The 18,156-nt window shown below is 38.8% G+C and overlaps 1 protein-coding gene across 14 annotated transcripts in view; it reads right to left on the bottom strand.

Moving 5' to 3' along the window:
* RBFOX2 (RNA binding fox-1 homolog 2) overlaps positions 1-18,156 on the bottom strand; it is a 263,107-nt gene that overhangs the window by 83,110 nt on the left and 161,841 nt on the right. The window contains exon 1 of one of the 14 annotated variants that reach the window (XM_061205628.1): positions 9,836-10,080. The exons of the other annotated variants lie outside the window; for them this stretch is intronic. Coding sequence (XP_061061611.1) covers positions 9,836-9,862 — 27 coding nt within the window. The 5' untranslated portion in view covers positions 9,863-10,080. Of the gene's footprint in view, positions 1-9,835; positions 10,081-18,156 lie in introns of those variants that run through there. 14 annotated transcript variants of the gene reach the window in all.

Here is an 18,156-nt window from a genome sequence, read left to right as displayed (position 1 = left end):
TCTCATATATATTCTTTTTCAGATTCTTTTCCATTACAGATTACAAGATGTTGAGTAGAGTTCCCTGTACTATACAGCAGGTCCTTGCTGTTTAACTGTTTTACATATGGTAGTGTGTATCTACCTGCTAATCCCAATTTATCCCTCCCCCGCCCACCACCCCCACTCCCCCCTGCTGACAACTTTGTAAAAGAATCTACTCCTGGTCATCTTGAGTGGAAGGAAAAGGAGAGAGGGGGATGGTTTGTAGCCAATATACCACATTTGGTATACTTATTATGGGTTGCCAGTCCCTAAAATTTCACTGTTACCTTTTCACTTTCTTTGCCCTTCCACCCTTGTTGGAGTCATGCTCTCTCTTCTTCCCTCTTTCTTGACTTCTCAGAAGGCCAGAGCTCCTATGCCACTTACCCACATTCTATCTTCTGGATATATGTAGCCTTCCACTGGAACATCTACAAGAGATTTGTGTGTTCCCCAAATAGCTGTTTGCTCTAAAATCCTCCTTTCTTCTAACCAAATAAAGCATCCATTTCCAAAATGACATTATATTTTAAGTATTACTTGATTTAAGTAATAAGCACCAGAATATATGTGACTACCCAATTTAACTCTTCTGGTTTTGCACTTGTCATGAATTAACAAGTTAAAGTTCATTAATTCAATCAAGAAGTATTATTACAAACTAAATTGAACCAGATACAATAATAAACACTGGCAATATAGTCCCAATCCTGAAAGAAACTACAGTCTGATGGAAAAAACAGACAAATGTATTCACAATTACAGTAATACATACTATGGACTAAGAGAACAATACATATACAATGCCAAGGAAGCACAAAAAAGGGACAACTCTATGAGACAGGGCAAGCTTTCTGAAGTTAGTGAAGTCTAAGCTAAATCTTTAAGGCAAGAAATTATTCATGTGGGCGAAAGAGGTATTCTGGCCCAAAGTAATAATACATGAAAAATAATATATGAAGAAATACATGAAAAGCAGTAAGGTACAAAATATGGCATATTTGCGGAATTGCAAGTGGTTCAGATTTGGGGGTAGAGTGGAGGGAGAACGCAAGTGAGAAAAGGAAAAGAATCTTCAAATTTTCTGGGAGGAAAAATGAGAGAGCAAGTCGGGGTTTCACCCTAACGGGGATCCAAGATGACCCATTAAAGCTGCTAGAAACTGTGTCCCTGTCATCAAGCTATATGGGAAAACCTTCCTTCTACTAAAAACCAGGGAGGACTGCATCCCTCTGAATCAGGGGTTGGCAAACTATGGCTTTGGTCCAAAGCTGGCCCACCACCTGTTTTTGTACAACCTGAAAGCTAAGTGTGGTTTTTACATTTTCAAATAGTTGAAAAAATTCAAAAGAAGAATATTTTGTGACACACGGAAGTAATATGAAATTAAAATTTCAGTGTTTATAAAGTTTAACTAATGAAGTGAGAGAGTGGCATGGACTTATATATACTACCAAATGTAAAATAGATAGCTAGTGGAAAGCAGCCGCATAGCACAGGGAGATCAGCTCAGTGCTTTGTGACCACCTAGAGGGGTGGGATAGGGAGGGTGGGAGGGAGACGCAAGAGGGAGGAGATATGGGGATACATGTATATGTACAGCTGATTCACTTTGTTACATAGCAGAAACTAACACACCATTGTAAAGCAATTATACTCCAACAAAGATGTTAAAAAAAAATAAAGTTTAACTAGAACATAGCCACACCCATTCACTTATGTATCATCGATGACTACTTTCTTGTTACAACAGCAGAACTGAACAGTTATAACGGAGACAGCGTGGCTTGCAAAGCCAAAAATATTTACTATCTAGTCATTAATGGAAAAAGTTTATGGATTTCTGCTCTAAGTTAGGAGTCTTTCAAAATCTCATCTCCTTCAATTAAGTCTCAGCTTATCTGTTCAGAAGTTCTTATAAGAAATCTCATACAATATTAGATAAAAGACTAGTTACATTATTTGTGGATATAAAAGTATTATTTTTTAATTTCATAAAGTAATTATTGATTTCCATTTCCATATTTTCTTAACTATTCCTTTATATATGAAATATCAAATTTTGCTTGCAGAACTTTATCCTGCAGTTCTAAATGAATTAAATATCTCCAGTTATATGATTTCAAGTTATAATTTTTAAAACTGTATTTCCTTCTGTTAACAGCAGTCTAGCTATACTTATTTCCTGGACCATTAATTAAATTAGAAATGTTATTCTAATATTCTGAAACTGATAGCCCTTTGAAAAAATTCAAGAGGAATGATGAAAAGAATAATATGCCAAAGCAAGCTAATCTAAGGCTATTTCTAAGGTATTTGATTTATAATATGGATTGTTAAATCAGAATATTTTTCAAGGGTTTAATTTATTTTTTGGTTGTGTTTTACGTCTATTCTCAATAGAAAAATAAGATCATGATTTACTATTGCTACTGATTTAAAAGACTCTATAATTCCCAATTTGGGCTCTTCAACACTCTTTTTTGATACAATTTCAACATCTCAAGAGAGGTGATCAAATTTACTTTTGCTGATTTTTAATATATCATCTGTTGGTCCAACTGGCATCTTCAAAACAGTATTTCTAAAAAATAAGTTTAAAAAGTGAAAATTTCAGTGTTAGTAACCTTTGAGGGATCTGGGCAAGACCTAGAAAAGTTAGAAGGCAAGTAGATTCTTGCCAATCAGCTGACAGCATGCTTTAAAATGGAGAAGAAAAACAATATTCTACTTAAGAGTTGAGCGTAATATACTCTTATTTTGAAGTTATAAATTGCTGACAAGGGCTTCCCTAGTGGCGTAGTGGTTAAGAATCCGCCTGCCAATGCAGGAGACATGGGTTCGAGCCCTGGTCCGGGAAGATCCCACATGCTGTGGAGCAACTAAGCCCATGCGCCATAACTACTGAAGCCCACGCGCCCTAGAGTCCGTGCTCTGCAACAAGAGAAGCCACCGCAACGAGAAGCCTGTGTACCACAACGAAGAGTAGCCCCCGCTCGCCACAACTAGAGAAAGCCCACGCACAGCAACGAAGACCCAACGCAGCCAAAAATAAATAAATAAATAAATAAATAAATTGCTGACAACACTGCATGGTCAATAGACTACGAAAACTGAGTAAACACAACATGCTATCAAAAAACAAAACTTATAACAAAGATATGATACCTAATAATACTCATAACTACTTAGTAATTGGATATAAATGATAAATCATTCATATAAATTGTCATAATTAGTCCAGAACAGTAAAGACTATAGAAACCATATGGTTTCATATCTATGAGGAATAATTCAAGGAGGTAGGTAAGATGAGTACTGAGAACAGAAGATTGAAGGGAACACTTAGCAGTTATTTTCAAATACTTGGGTTTTATGAGGAAGAGAGATTAACCACTCCATGTGACTCTGGATGACAGAACTAGAAACAATGAGAAGACAATAATGAAAACAGATTTTAGCTCACCATAAGGAAAACATTTCTACTTTGTAACAGCCAACAGTGGAACTCTTTACCTATGAGGTGTAGTATAATGGAAGAGTATGCAAATTTGGAATTAAATGGATCTCATATTTGGAACCTATCCCTGTCTGTTCCCAGAACTACAAGGTTGCTTGACCTCTTGAATGTCAAAGTCTATCGTAAGGGTGGGGGTGGGGGAGGGGTGGCAAAAACACCACCTACCTCAAAAAGAGATTGACAAGTGACATATGATATGAATACAACAACTGTTTGTATGTAAATGTGATTTGTATGTAAAATTGGTACAAAGTGGTATGCAAGAACAAAAGGTTATTTCAATAACAGTAATTATTAGTGGTGGTTAGGAACAGGGAAGCTGGAGCCAAACTCCTTGGGTTTAAATCCTGATGTTGTCAACTTGGCCAAGTTATTTAACCCCTCTGTATCCCTGTTTCCTAAGTTCTACAATATGGACGTTAACAGTACTTATAAGGCTGCTGAAAGGAATTACATAAGGCACTGATGACAGTGCCTAATGCATAATATATACTCTATAATGTTATCTATTATTATTATGTAATATTAGAAAAATAAATTCATTTTATTCTATAGTGAATTCCTTGTTATTACAAGTATTGGAAATTCCAGAAGTGAATAAGAGAGTCTCAACTATATTCATTCATTCACACAGTCAGCAAGTATTAAATAAATATGTAATGCCTACAAGGGGCACTAGAGCACAGTGGTTAAGGGTACAGATTCCCAAGCCAGTCTGTGGATATGAATCCCCACAACATCTCTTAGTAGCTTATAAATTGCGGCAAGTTATGTAAGCGTAATATGCCTCAGTTTCTTCTTCTGTCCTATGGGGATAATTATAGGGTTGATGAGAGGATTCAATGAGTTAATGTAGGTAAAGTGCTTAGCACAGTACCTGATAGTAATACATCATATATAAAGATTAGCTGATTAGCTATTATTTTGACCACATGCCAGGCACAGTTTTAGACACCGGGAATACAAGAGACTGCTGACAAAGGTCCCTGCCTCACAGAACTTACATTCTTTGTAGGGGTGGGGTAGCACTGATAATAAACAAGCAAATAAAGAGTAATGACAAACACTAATATCAGTGATTAAGTGAAGAAAAAGCAGGTTAAGGGAATAGGGAACAATTGGGGAATTCAAGTTGAGATAGGAAGGTCAAAGAAGAACTCTTGAGAGCCTGGGGGATGCGCATTTCCACCTAAAAGAAAAACAGAAGGAAAGGTTCTGAGCAGGAAGATGCAAGGTGTGTTAGAAGGAATAGCGAAGAGGCCAGTGTCACCCACCGGAGCAGAACATGGGAAGAGAAGGGCAGCAGGAGATAAGGCTGGAGAGTCAGCCAGGTTCCCGGTCACTCAGGGCCTCAGAGACCAGAGTGAGGACACTGGGGTCTGAAGGGAAACAAATGGAAGGTTTAAAGCACAGGGGTGGCAAAATCAGACCTGCACTGTAAATGATTCACTCTGGCAATGACCTCTAATGAATTATTTGACTCCAAGATTTCCTGAACTTAATCATTCTACTAGTAATAGAGGGACATCTGCACATCTGGGAAATGGAAATGATACATCATGATGGCAGACTGAAACATTTCTGCTTGGAAGTTGAGCATCCAAACCCAATAATGAAGTTGCTACATTGGAAACAACAAAGCATTTACTGCAGGGGAGCATTCCATTTGTGTTTGTTAGATTTCACATATGAAGTATTGTTTAGAAACGTTTAAGAAAGATTTGACAGTGGTTTTGGAATGTTGGGGGAAAAAAGTGAGGAATTATGATTCCAGAAGGGAATGCTTGAGATATCAACAATGCCAGATTCCAGAGAGGAACTGTACACCAAAAGGATGCTCGAGGGCTGTGGGGCTGTATCATTACCATGACAATCACATACAGATGCCCAAGAAACAAACCAAGGTAAGGTATTATGTGAAGAGAAGTTAAAATGTGAGTAGTCCACGAACCAGAAGTCAAAAGAGAAATGAGATTGTTCCCATATGGCGATCTTTTGGATGTGAGTTTGAAAATTTTCAGGGAAGAACAAAAAACTGGAGGAACACAACCAGGACTTTGAGCTAAGCCACTGAGAGGGGTGAGGAGTGTCATTTCCCTTTCAACATGGAGGTGTCCTCGGTAGCAATACAATCCTGAATAGCAGTTTGTCAAACACTAAGCTTTCCTAGTCTCGACTACAAAACTAAGAAGAAAGATAAAGGAAAAAAATAAAGGGAAGGAGCCAAAAAAAGGTGTGTGTTTTGGGGCATGGGAGGTGACTGGGAAGAAAAACCATTTAGTAAATCAAAATTGCTCAGATTTATATGGAATTCTGGGTATCTTTTCAGGGGAACTGAGTAATTTTTAGAATAGCAATATTTTTCAAGAGCCAGTCTTGGCCTTGGCAAGGAAATGGTTATAACTGAAGATAAGGAGCAATGTAGAAGAATTCAGAAAGAAACCAAAGCTCTGGAAAAAGTGAGGCTTTTTTTGGTTCATTGTAAAGGAACATAAATTAGCCTCAAACCCAATCTCCGCCTACCCCCCAACTTCCCAGAGTCCTGTGCAGCCCACAGAAAGTGGAAGTGAGCCAAAGCCAACAGTGTGGGCTGAAGCTCTGTGGATGAAGGGTGGGATGGGCTCGGGGGGACCTGGCTGGCAACCCAATGGAATCACTTGAAAGCACTGCCACAAAATGGAGACTAAATAATCACTGAGGACTTTCAAAATGCACAGAAAATGGGATACGCTTAGCAAAATCACAGAAAAGATTCCCTACTCCAACTCATTTCAAAAAAACAAAAACAAAACCAGAAAGGATAATAGAAAATGAAACAAAGCAAAACATACCTGTTCTCTTACCGGTCTTTAATTAAAGCATAAAATACCCTCCCTCTTCTCTCCTCCCAGCCACCCTGGAACGAATAGGGACCTGGCCACAGCTCAGGTAAAAGACTTCGGCCTTCCAGCTACAAAGAGTGGAGGTAGCAGACAATAGAACTGGTGATTCATTACAAAAGAATACACTCCGGAGTGGCCTGCTGCCACTTGGGCTCCCTGCACTATTTAAAGGAACAGCAACCCCCTTTCTAACCTCCCTTATTCTTAACACCTTCCCTCCTCTTGGTCCTGATGGAAAACAGATTTTGAAGAAAATGCCAGCAAAGCACTGAGCTGTCCAAGAAAGGAAGGGCTTTGTGTTCCACAGAAACTGGCAGTCTTACGCTATAGTAGAGAACAAAAATTTTCTTTAACGTCCACACTGTAAAATCTTTTCCTCTCTGCCTAGTATACTTTCCCTTTCAACAACAAATAGTATAACCTTTCCTTATTAATTGGAGTTGAAGTCATTTACAACTTTGTCTAATTTGACACATATTACAAGAATGTATCTCTTCTCCTTCCTTTTATTCCACATTGTTATTTTCACAGATGTGAGGAGATGCAATAATTTGGTTCACATGCTCTGAAAGAAGAGAGTACCTCAGTAAAATACTCCTATAACATATACAGGAATGACAGATAAACCTAAAGTTATTTTTTAAAAAGTCACATGAGCATGTTTGTCTACTATACTAGAATTCTGTAATTAAATTGCCATTTGCTTTTTTTTTAAAGCAAAACTCTGATAACTTACTGTAAATAACAGAGCCTTATAAACCAAAAACAGGCCTTATAAAACCAGAGCATATATAGTAACAATGTGTGTACACCGTGTAGCTACAGATATGGATCTAAATGTGATGAAAATGTCATCCACTGAAGGCCCTTCACCTTCTTCCACCAAGTGAGCGATGGAAACCACGGGATATAGAAATGTTAAGATCAAAGATGCAAAGAACCTAGGTGACAAAATTATGAAAACATATCTAAATACTTTTCTTAATATACTTGTTAAGATACTAAATACCACAATAAACTGTTTAACTTTGATAACTGAACCCTGAACACCGCAGAAATTTTCTATTCAGAAAGTTTATGTGACAGATCATTATCAAATATTGGGATTTGACGTCTGGCTCAAAAAACCAAAAACTACCCCCCCACCAAAAAAAAAACAAAACAAAACCATAGGACAAATAAAGATTGGGCCTATCTTGCTATTTTATGTATGTTACATTAACATAGAAAGTATATACAAAAAACAAACATGCTGGAATATTGAAAATTCACAAGTTTGACATTCTATACTTTCCATTTGTATAAATTCAGGATGGGCAAAAATGAGTTCCTTGTTTCCTTCAGCATTCACACACACTGAGAAAATCATAATGATTTTCACTTACCTATTAGAATTCTTAACCTCCCCCAACTCCCTCTTTCCAGTTTCTATTTATCTCTTCTGCTTCATTCCTAAAATTATAGTTTCCTTAAATACTTATTATTAAGACCAAGATATTAAGTGTGCAAATGCTTGTGCATTCGAACTTGGGCTTGCACACATTTACTCAGTTGCTCTAGAAACTAAGGGGACAGGCTCCAAGAGGCCACGGAAAACCTCTGATTATAAGAAGTCCTAGTTTAGATAACTCTTTCACTGATTTAAAAATATATACAATGAAAAGTCAAGTAGTTGAAAAGGCTCCAGTAATAGCTGAGAAAGAAGAGAGCTGGTACCCTCTAATATGGTCAGTTAATGAAAACTGAACGAGGGCTCCAAGTTTAAGAAGTATCGTCTCCCAAGCAACAAAGAGAAGCCAAAAACATGTTTTCTCTTTTTTAAAAAGTAAAGCAATATTTCAAAAGAGTTAATCGGGCTGACGATGAAGGGATAAGAAGTGGAAGAGAAAATATTTCAAGGGTTTCTCCACTTTCCAGAAGAGGGAGGGGTTTCTTAATAATCTCCAAACTCAGATCTGCTGAAAAATTACTACGGAAAGACATATTCTTTGAAACTTCCCTTTCCTCTCGGTCATGCTGGGAAAATCTCCTTAATGCTTTACCTCCTTCCAAACAGCACTGCGGGGCATTATATAACATTTAACAGAACAGGGTTCCAGCTCCTAAAATGATGCCTCTATCCAGATAGCCAGTTGACTCTCTCGCCCTCCGGTGGTGACTTAGGAAAAGAGATGAGCGAATACAAAAAAAAAAAAAGGGGGGGGGCAACCTCCTTAAAAGGAAAGCACTGTCCAGTGATGAAATTTCCCTACAGAGCATAAAAGCCTGGAGTGAAACTGATCTTAAGTCTGAGACTAAAGGACATGAACGTTCCACAATGCAAACGATTCTCATTGATAAATCACAGTCTCATCGTTTCCTCTCAACCTATATATAAAGAAAAAAGGGAAAAGGAACATACAGAAGGGTGCCAAGAAGAAAAATAGCACCACCAGGGGAAATTGGGGAAGAGTATTCACCTTTCCATTTGTCAGGAATGACTTGCTAAAATGCAGATATTGCCTGGTATAACCAAAGACAGGGGGAGAGAGAGAGGTGCGGTGGGGGGCGGGGGGGAGGGAGAGAGAGAGAGGAGAGAGAGAGAGAGGAGAGAGAGAGAGAGAGGAGAGAGAGAGAGAGAGAGAGGGAGAGGGAGAGAGAGAGAGAGAGAGGGAGAGGGAGAGAGAGAGAGGGAGAGAGAGAGAGGGAGAGGGAGAGAGAGAGAGGGAGAGGTCTTCCATTTCCTACTCCCTCTCCTTCAGATGTCTTTTAATACCCGTGTGATGGTCATTTATATATTCAGACTTGTTCTTCTGCCAGGGAGGGCTCTACCTGCCTCTGCTGCACCTGGATGCTTCTATGTTCTCATGGAAAACAGTCTTTGCCAGTAACAAAGACATGAAAATGAAACATTTTTCTAGCCTTCATTTTTAATAAGCCATTTAGAGCAAAGGCAGCAAAACTGCAAGTCCATTGCCAATTCTGAGAAACCAAAGCGAATCAGGAATCAGATTTCCTTATAACACAAATTCTTCTGCAATTCTTAAAAGGAAGTCAATCCCTCTCCCCTCTTTTTGGCAGTCTACAAGAATCTCTTCCTACCTCTGCAGTCTCTCTCTCCCTCCCTCTTCTCAGAACCAAGACAAAGAGGTAGACAAATCCCCACAGGGTCTTTCCTGAGCTACAGCTGCACAGTACAGGAAACAGGAATCTGCTATGGAGCTAAGGGAGCGGAGAGAAAAAAGGATACGGATACACCACACACACGGACTCACAACAGGCACAGACTAACACTTTCCAGCTGATAACAATAATTCTGGCCCTTTCTAAAAAGACAATAATAATTAAAACTCTGGTGACTATGCCCCCCCCATCTTATTTAGATCTCAGAAACGAGAAAAGAAACGCACGGAGGAAACACAGATCTTACCTGAGTTACCATTTTCTTTTTCTCCATAAACCAAATGGAACAGATGATGAACACTTCAACGCGGTCGTGCTGGGGCACACCTTCCACAGCTTGCTTTCCACCCCCCTCCCCCCCCCCCAAGTCTAGCTCTTAAAGGGTGGGTGATTGTTCTCCCTTTATCCCGTTTTCCCTTCCTTTTTCTTTCTAGTGTTTCTTCCTTTCTTTTCTCTTCCTCTCTGGCAGTCTCTCCCCCTCCTTCTTTCTCCAGCTCCCTCCCATATCTCAGGCAGATGGCTGAAGGAAGCCCCACCCCCGAATGCCTAAGGTAATTAATCAGAGTAGAGCCCCACCTCTTCCTCCTCCTCCCACCCGCTCCCGGCAGGCTGACATCTCCCAACTCCAGAAACAGGCCTGCCGGAGAATGGCAGTTTGGTGTGTGCTTTGCGCACGCGTGTGTGTGTATGTGTGTGTGTGTGTGTGTGTGTGAGGGGAGGAGGGAAGGAGGGGGGGAGAGAGGGAAGGGCAGGCGCCATGTGCCCGCATATTTTAAAGAGTTTCTCCGATGGTGGCATTCATTATATGGCACGGGAAGTATTCACAGCAGCTTACCATAGTAAGTACAGATTTAAAACGTTCCATCTAAGAATACCTGATAATAAATAAGGAGCGAAACAGAAACTATTAAAAAAAATTTCCACTGATGTACAGTTTATAGATGCAGCAGATGTAATAAAAGACGAGAAGAGCTGCTCAATGATGGGCTGACTGGAAGGTTTTCAAGGAATGGAAATATGCAAGAAACTGCTTGCCCTAAGCTAGTCTAATGACTGCAAAGTACAAAAAGAGAGGAGGGAGGTAATTTAAGTGCTTCTTTTTTTCTACTGTAAAAAACCTGGGGATTCTGAAAAAGGTGTCTACAAACATGACTGCTTAAGAAGCTTAAGGTGGATACAAATTTGGCTGCTCAAGGCTTCCAGCTTCATTTAAAATTCTGATTAACTGAGAATTTACCCTTTGCGTTCCCCAGCCTTCTGCATCTCAGCCTCCATTGAAAAACATAAACCCTTTCTTGTACACACACTGGACATGTGTCATTACTATAACTAGTCATTGTTACTATAGAGTGCTATAGACACAGGAGGTTTGGGAGAATGTTTACTGAATGTAAGAGTTTCTTTTAACTTCTCTTAGTAAAAAGTCATAATGAAAAAAAGCATAAAGGTGTGATTCAGTTCAGAAGTCCTGGTCAAAGTCATAATTCTGCTCTTTACAAGTGATCTTGGAAAAGTCTTTGACCTCTGAATATAAATGTCATATCTCCCTACTTTCTATTATTATATATTCAAATAAAGTAACCTATGTGAATGTTTGATGAGTTTATGATGTTTGTCTCATAAAAATAAAGATTTTCTAATTTTTTAGTATTCTAATAAATAAGATCCTATTCTAAAGGTTTTATTATATATTTTAAGTTATGCTATATTTATGTTATAATCTCTAATAGATTACCTGAAGAGCAAAGAGATTAATTCCAAAATTGAGCTTTCTATTTTTAAAATAAACACATAAAGAAATCAAAATTAAAAATCACAAATCACACCGAGAATACTTAAGTTTTTGCTGTCTCAATGAGGATTATTTGGCAAAATGTATAACCAAGCTTTAAAAAAATGTGCCGTATAATAATGTTGGTTGGCACATTGCTGATGTAACATCATCATGCTCCCATCCAAATTAATAAGCATTTTAACAATTCTGAAAAGAACACAGGAACTACCAAACAATCTGGAGAGCCTGGAGAAACCGGCACAGTCATTGCTATTTACTGAGTACCTACAATATGTCAGGCACTGTTCTGGGCATTTTACAGCTATCCGTATACTTTTAGTATAACCTGTACGTGTAAAGAAATATGTACAAAAGAATGGGATCTTTAAACATTAGAAAAAAACATTAAGAGAAAAGGAATAGATTGGTTCTGAACTTGTTCTTATTTAACATTTTTAGAAATGATCTGGAAGATAGAACATATTACATTCTCTGAATTTGCAACTGAAAAGCCAATTTGGAGATAAAATGCAGTCAAAAAATTTTAAAGACAAAGTGAGGAAGCAGAAAAGAGGTAGGCGAGTTTCACTGGAAGCAGGGGCAATGCAGTGTGCTTTTGGGAAAATCTAAATCATATTTATGGGATAATTATTTACGCTTTCAGTTCTAATATAAGAAATAAACTGAGAATCACTGTATACCATTCTCTGAATCCGCTGGTCCACAATAGTGCTAGGGGCAAAAAACCAGAAGCACCAAGACAGAGTCCCCCACTCCCCACCACACACACACACACTCACTCACTCACACTCACACACATGGTAGCCTTATGAAAGCCATGGCTGTCTTGAAGCTTGCAAACCTCCATACGTATGGAAAGACAACAAAGCCCCAAGAAGAGATTTTTTAAATAAAAATGAGGGATTCCCACATGCAAAAAGTCTAGGACTAGGATAAAGGTTTCCCTAGGCCTGGTATTCATGCCTCTTTTCTACATTTAGGACCACTGTTTTATACTGCAAATAATAAACTTACAAAAGTCACTACCACAAGAAAGAGTTAGTGTGAGCTAAAAGTGAAAAAAAAAGTATTAAAATAATTTTCATCAACTCACTGATCATAGTGAGCACTGCACGAACTCAAGGATATTTTGACGCGCATCCCTGACTTTAAAGGGTGGTGTTATAGAGGACAATCTGCTCCCTCGTGCCCAAGTGAGAGAAGAGCAATTGAACAGTCCGGATCTGACCCAGCATAACAACTGGAGGCCCCTGGTGGCTGAGTGTGCCCAGTGGTGTACCAAGGAGAAACGCATTTCAGGGCATTTTCTGGGCAGGAGTGAGGGGGCTGGGGAGGTAGGCAGGCAAACAGACAATAAGAACGTCAGCTAAGGGAGGAGACCACATCCACCCTTGTGGATCAACCTCCAGCTTCCAGCACAGTGCCTGATACATGGTAGGTACTCAATAAATATGTTACTAAATAAACAAATGAAGGAACTTCTCCTAGTTGTCTCAATGTCTTCATTGTTTCCTCAGTGTTCCATGTAATCCCCAGAACTCCAGCTTCCTTTCCCCCATACCACTCAACGGAAATGGATCTTATTAAAGTCGCCAAAGACCTCTGATGGCCAAAGTCAATCAATGGACATGTTATATCTTCTTTGACTTGTCTGTGGCATTTGGCACTCCCTCCTTTTGGAAACTCTTACTCTCAGCTTCAAATGAAACTCTTATTCTGAGTCTTTCTTGATTTTCCTCTTTTCCTGTTAACTCGCTTCCCCATCTTACTCTTTTTCCTCTGCCCACCTTCTATGTTGGTATTGCTTGAGGTGCCATCTTCAGACCTCTTTTTACTGCATACCACAGGTTCTTAACCCAAGGTATATAGTTCCTCACACAGGTACCCTGGTGGAAATTTGTTATTTTTATGTGCATTTCTGTGCAGAGAGGATCTACGGTATTCATCAGATTTTCAAAAGGGTACACATCTAAAAAAAGTTAAACAACGGTCCTTAGTTCCCGAGGCCTCCTGTTGACCAACACGCTTGCTGTAGGTGATGTAATCCATCCCATAGCTTCAATTACCACCCATTTACCTTGATGACCCCCACATTTCTATGTCCAGTCCAGATATCTCTCCTGAACTCCAGATCAAAATATCCAAATGCTAAATAATGGTCATCTCCATTTAGATATCCTACAAATTTCTCTATCTTAAAAGACCAAAACTAAATTAAATTCTTAAAATCGAATCACTAATTCATTTAGCAAATGTTTGAGTGTCTACTATGTGCCAGGCACTATTCTAGGCACTGGGGGAAAACAGTAAATGGGCAAAGGAGATAAAAAATCCCTGTATGTGTGAAGCCTGGATTCTAGTACTCATTCTACCATGTTTGTTTACTTGGTGAAATGTGGTTAAACTTCGTAACCAGTAAAAGAGGTATCAGTTCTTGAAAACTTACTCTGTGGTGTCTTATCAGGCAACTACATATATTCTTAGCTCATTTCATCCTCAAGACATTTTAATCTCCTTTGCAGAGATGAGGGAACTAAGACCAGGTGAGGCTAAGTATCTTGCCCAAAGTCACCAGAGCTAGCAAGCTGAAGTGTCCAGATTTAAACTCAAATTTGATGGGAAGTCTGGAGTCCTTCCAAGACTCCTCCTTCTCACTCAACACCACACCAAACCAGAAGCAAGTCTTTTTGATTTCTCTGAAATGTTGCTCTTTCTTTTCATCCCTAGCACCACAAATTCGGTTCTGACCTTATTATTTTGCATTCAGCCTCCTACTTATCTCCCTGCCTTCAGTCTACCCCTCTTCCCATGCAGGCTTCTTACTACTCTCAGAGCTTGATCTTTCTAAACACAAATCTCATCATGCCACTTCCCTGATTAAACTCCTCAACTACTGCCCACAGCCTAACAAGGGGTACAATTCTAACTCTTAAGTAGGCACCTAACACACATAACGTGGCTTCAGCCCCCTTGTCCAGAGCCCCGGCTTTCCCTCTCCCCACCCACTGCTCTCCTCTGCTCCTACCACACTTCACGACTTGCAGTTAGTTCCTCAACGACACCTCTGTTCTTTTCTGTTTTCTGTTTTTCCTCCCTTGAGTACGGCCTTCTATCTGGCTAATTCATCCTTCAAGGCTCACTTCAGGGATCCCCTGCTCCAGAAAGCCTTTGCTGGCCTACCTGCTCCCACACCTGGGTTAGGTACTCCTTATCCCTGTGCCTTAGCGCCTAAGCCATGGTTGATACTGTTCCTGCATAACTTTGACCCGACTGTGAGCAATCTGAGGGTAGGAACTGTGTTTCACAATCCTAACGCAGTTCCTAACCCAACGCCTGAATACCTAGTAGACGAATAAATGTTTGATGAAATCAAACTGTAATGCCTTGATTTCTACCTCTAGCCATTTATTTATCCATATGCGGGTACCTAAGAACGAAGAGCATCTTTGTGGTTATCAAAATACTATAAAAGCATTCTTTTCTTCCCAAAGAGTACTTGGAAATGTCTTTAAATTTATAAATTTACTTCAGTATCTTGGAAATTTGAAAGGAAGATGTACAAAATGAGAGAGCGGGAGAAAGGCTTTGTTTTCGACTTTATTAGAATAGTTCAGATTCTAGACAAAACAACACTCACTGATTAAAAAAAAAAAACAACTCACTTTAGGTGGTGTTGCTCCTCACAATTTTAGGGACTCAACCTTCCTACCTTCCACCCACTTACCAGCAATGCTATAAAAGCAGGTCCAAGAGTCCCTGACCAGAAGGCAGGGTTTGCTCATACTTTCCCAGGCTGCCGCTAACACCCAAGTGAAAAGCAACATTAAAGGGACAGCATTTCCGGCAATAATAAAAACTTGTTAGTATAAAAGCTTTTCACAGCATGTCCCCCTCATAACCCTAAGTGTAAATAACAATTTACACCTAATAGATATAAATACCTTTCCAGAAGCATTTCCCAGACAATACTACTTTAATATCTCTTGTCCCAGCATTCTCTTTAATATAAATAAAGCCAAATTATATAAAGCCAAATTCTACTATATCCTAGCTCATTTTCTCAGGGTTAGGCAGTGTTCAGTTATATATAACCCATTCTAGAAAAAAAGGTAAGCAAAATTTGAAATCAACTGCTTTAAATGTTATATGCTTATAAAGAACAAATAATCCTCATATTTATTTCCTGTCCCCCCAAATCAAACCTTTAGAACAAGATCACAAATAGTATACACTAAGACATAGGTGAGGCCAGAGATATTAGAAAACATCACTTCATAAATTATTAACTAGATTTGCATAAAATACTCCTTAAAATCTCTTTAAACTATCCCAAACTCTAGATAACTGAGTCATATATGCAATTGAAATTACGTGTACATTCTCTGTATTCTCTGAGAGACTAAGGAAAAGGTTCTTAGACAAATACTTAAAGGGATGGGACATAAACAAGTTTATGAATAACCAGATTATCAAGAAATTACATGATTAATCGGTGAAAACTGAAGTGTACTGTTTCTCCAATAATACAATATGCCACATCTCTATTACTAAATTACTGGAGATTCTGCTGGTTTTCTTCACCACTAAATCCCTGTGCCTGGCATAGTATCTGGCACATAACTCAAAAAACATTTGGTGAGCAATAAACTAATTTGAAATGAGAAATTAAAGTATAGATATATATATCCCCCTTGACATCAAGGTCATCTGCCCACAAAGCAGTGGACAGCCTATGGGCTAAGTCACTCTATAGCATTCTGCAGACCTGAGCATCCTCTAGGCACATGTATCTTTTAGATAGGTCACTTTCTGTCTCTCAGTCTTCCAGATGCCTAATATGCTTAAGCTGTACTTGGCTCTCCTAAACCCTCAAATCAGGATACACAGCTACACCACCCAAAATGTAAGATCCTGCTTCTTCTCCCTCCAACTGCCCCATTCACCTCAAAATGATAATCAGTGCCAACGTGTTCGATGGGTGACAGGTTAAGTAAAACTGCCTCAGGAAAAACTGCGACACTAGAGGAACCCCTAACTTGCAACAAGTTGTCACATAACATAAAATTGACCATCTTAGACATTTATACCGTTCAGTGGTATTAAATACAGTGGACCTCTGAAGAGCATGGGTTTGAACTGTGCAAGTCCACTTACATGCGGATTTTTTTCACTGCACATGTACACAATCAGTGGTTGGTTGAATCCAAGGATGCAGAACCACTGATACGGAGGGCTGAGTGTGAAGTTATACATGGATTTTCAACTGAGCAGAAGGTCGGTGTCCCTAACCCCCACACTGTTCAAAGGTCAACTGTGTATTCATAATTTGCTACCAGCACCATCATCCGTCTCTGTAACTCTTCATCTTATAAAACTGAAACTCTAACACAGATGTAGAGAACAAACGTATGGACACCAAGGGGGGGAAGTGGCGGGGGGGTGGTGGTGTGATGAATTGGGTGATTGGGCTTGACATGTATACACTAATATGTATAAAATAGATAACTAATAAGAACTGCTGTATAAAAAATAAATTAAATTAAATTTAAAAAAAAAAGAAAAAAACTGAAACTCTATACCCATTAAACAGTAACTCTCCATTCCCCCCGTCCCCAGAGCCCCTGGCAACCACCATTCTACTTTTTGTCTCTATGAATTTGACTATGCCAAGTACCTCATATAAGTGGAATCATACAGTGTCTGTCTTTTTGTGAATGGTTTATTTCATTTAGCATAATATCCTCAAGGTTCATCCATGTTGCTGCTTGTATCAGAACTGCCTCCCTTTTTAAGGCTGAATAATATTCCATTGTGTGTATATACCATGTTTTGGTTATGCATTCACCCACTGATGGATACTTGGGTTGTTGCTTCCACCTTTTGGCTACCGTGAATAATGCTGCTGTGAACGTGGGTATACAAATATCTTTCCAAGATTCTGCTTTCAATTCTTTTGGGTATATATTCAGAAGTAGAATTGCTGGGTCATATGGTAATTCTATTTTTAATTTTTTCAGGAACCACCATACGGTTTTCCACAGCAGCTGTACCATTGTACATTCTTATCAACAAGTGCACAAGGGTTTCAATTTCTCCGCATCCTTGCCAACACTTGTTATTTTGTTATTTTTTTTGACAGTAGCCATCCTAACAAGTTATATTTTAACCATCTAGTCAGAGGTGATAAATGTCTAATCCAAAAGACTAATTTCAAGAACAGCTTCTCAAATAGATTTTTTATGGGTAGGGAGACTACACTCATTGCCCTTTAAATCATATCTAGCAAGCCCCTATCTACTTCCTGTGCCTGTATTTTAAACTGATTTGGCCCAGATTTGGTTCTGCAAAAATTATAACTAATAAAATAACCAATTTCAATTGCACACTCTTAAGACAGGCATGATTTTATTAACCGTAAGAGTAATAAAAGGTCAAGTACCTAAAATACTTAATTGCCCTATGTTGAGAACTCACTTTGTTTCATTATCTCAACATTAGCAATTCTAGAACTACTTAATTTAAAAAATAGGTGCAAAACCTTTAATTTTTTATAAATACTGTACAATCACGTCCTCAATAACGTCCAATTGCATAACGCACTGGTACAGAACCACAAGTATTCATAGTATGCAACAAAGAGCTTTGATTTAACTAAGTACAAGAATATAATAGAAGCTAAAAAGAAAATTTTATAACTATAGTTGAGACAGTTTGGGTAGCAAACAATCATCATAAATGCACCATCATTTATAAAAGCACTGGAAAAACCTGTT

The sequence above is a fragment of the Eubalaena glacialis genome, chromosome 11, assembly GCF_028564815.1.
Source record: "Eubalaena glacialis isolate mEubGla1 chromosome 11, mEubGla1.1.hap2.+ XY, whole genome shotgun sequence".
NCBI classification, from domain to species: Eukaryota; Metazoa; Chordata; class Mammalia; order Artiodactyla; family Balaenidae; genus Eubalaena; species Eubalaena glacialis.
Note: the sequence above shows the minus strand (reverse complement) of the source record. Positions and strands in the feature narration are given on the sequence as shown.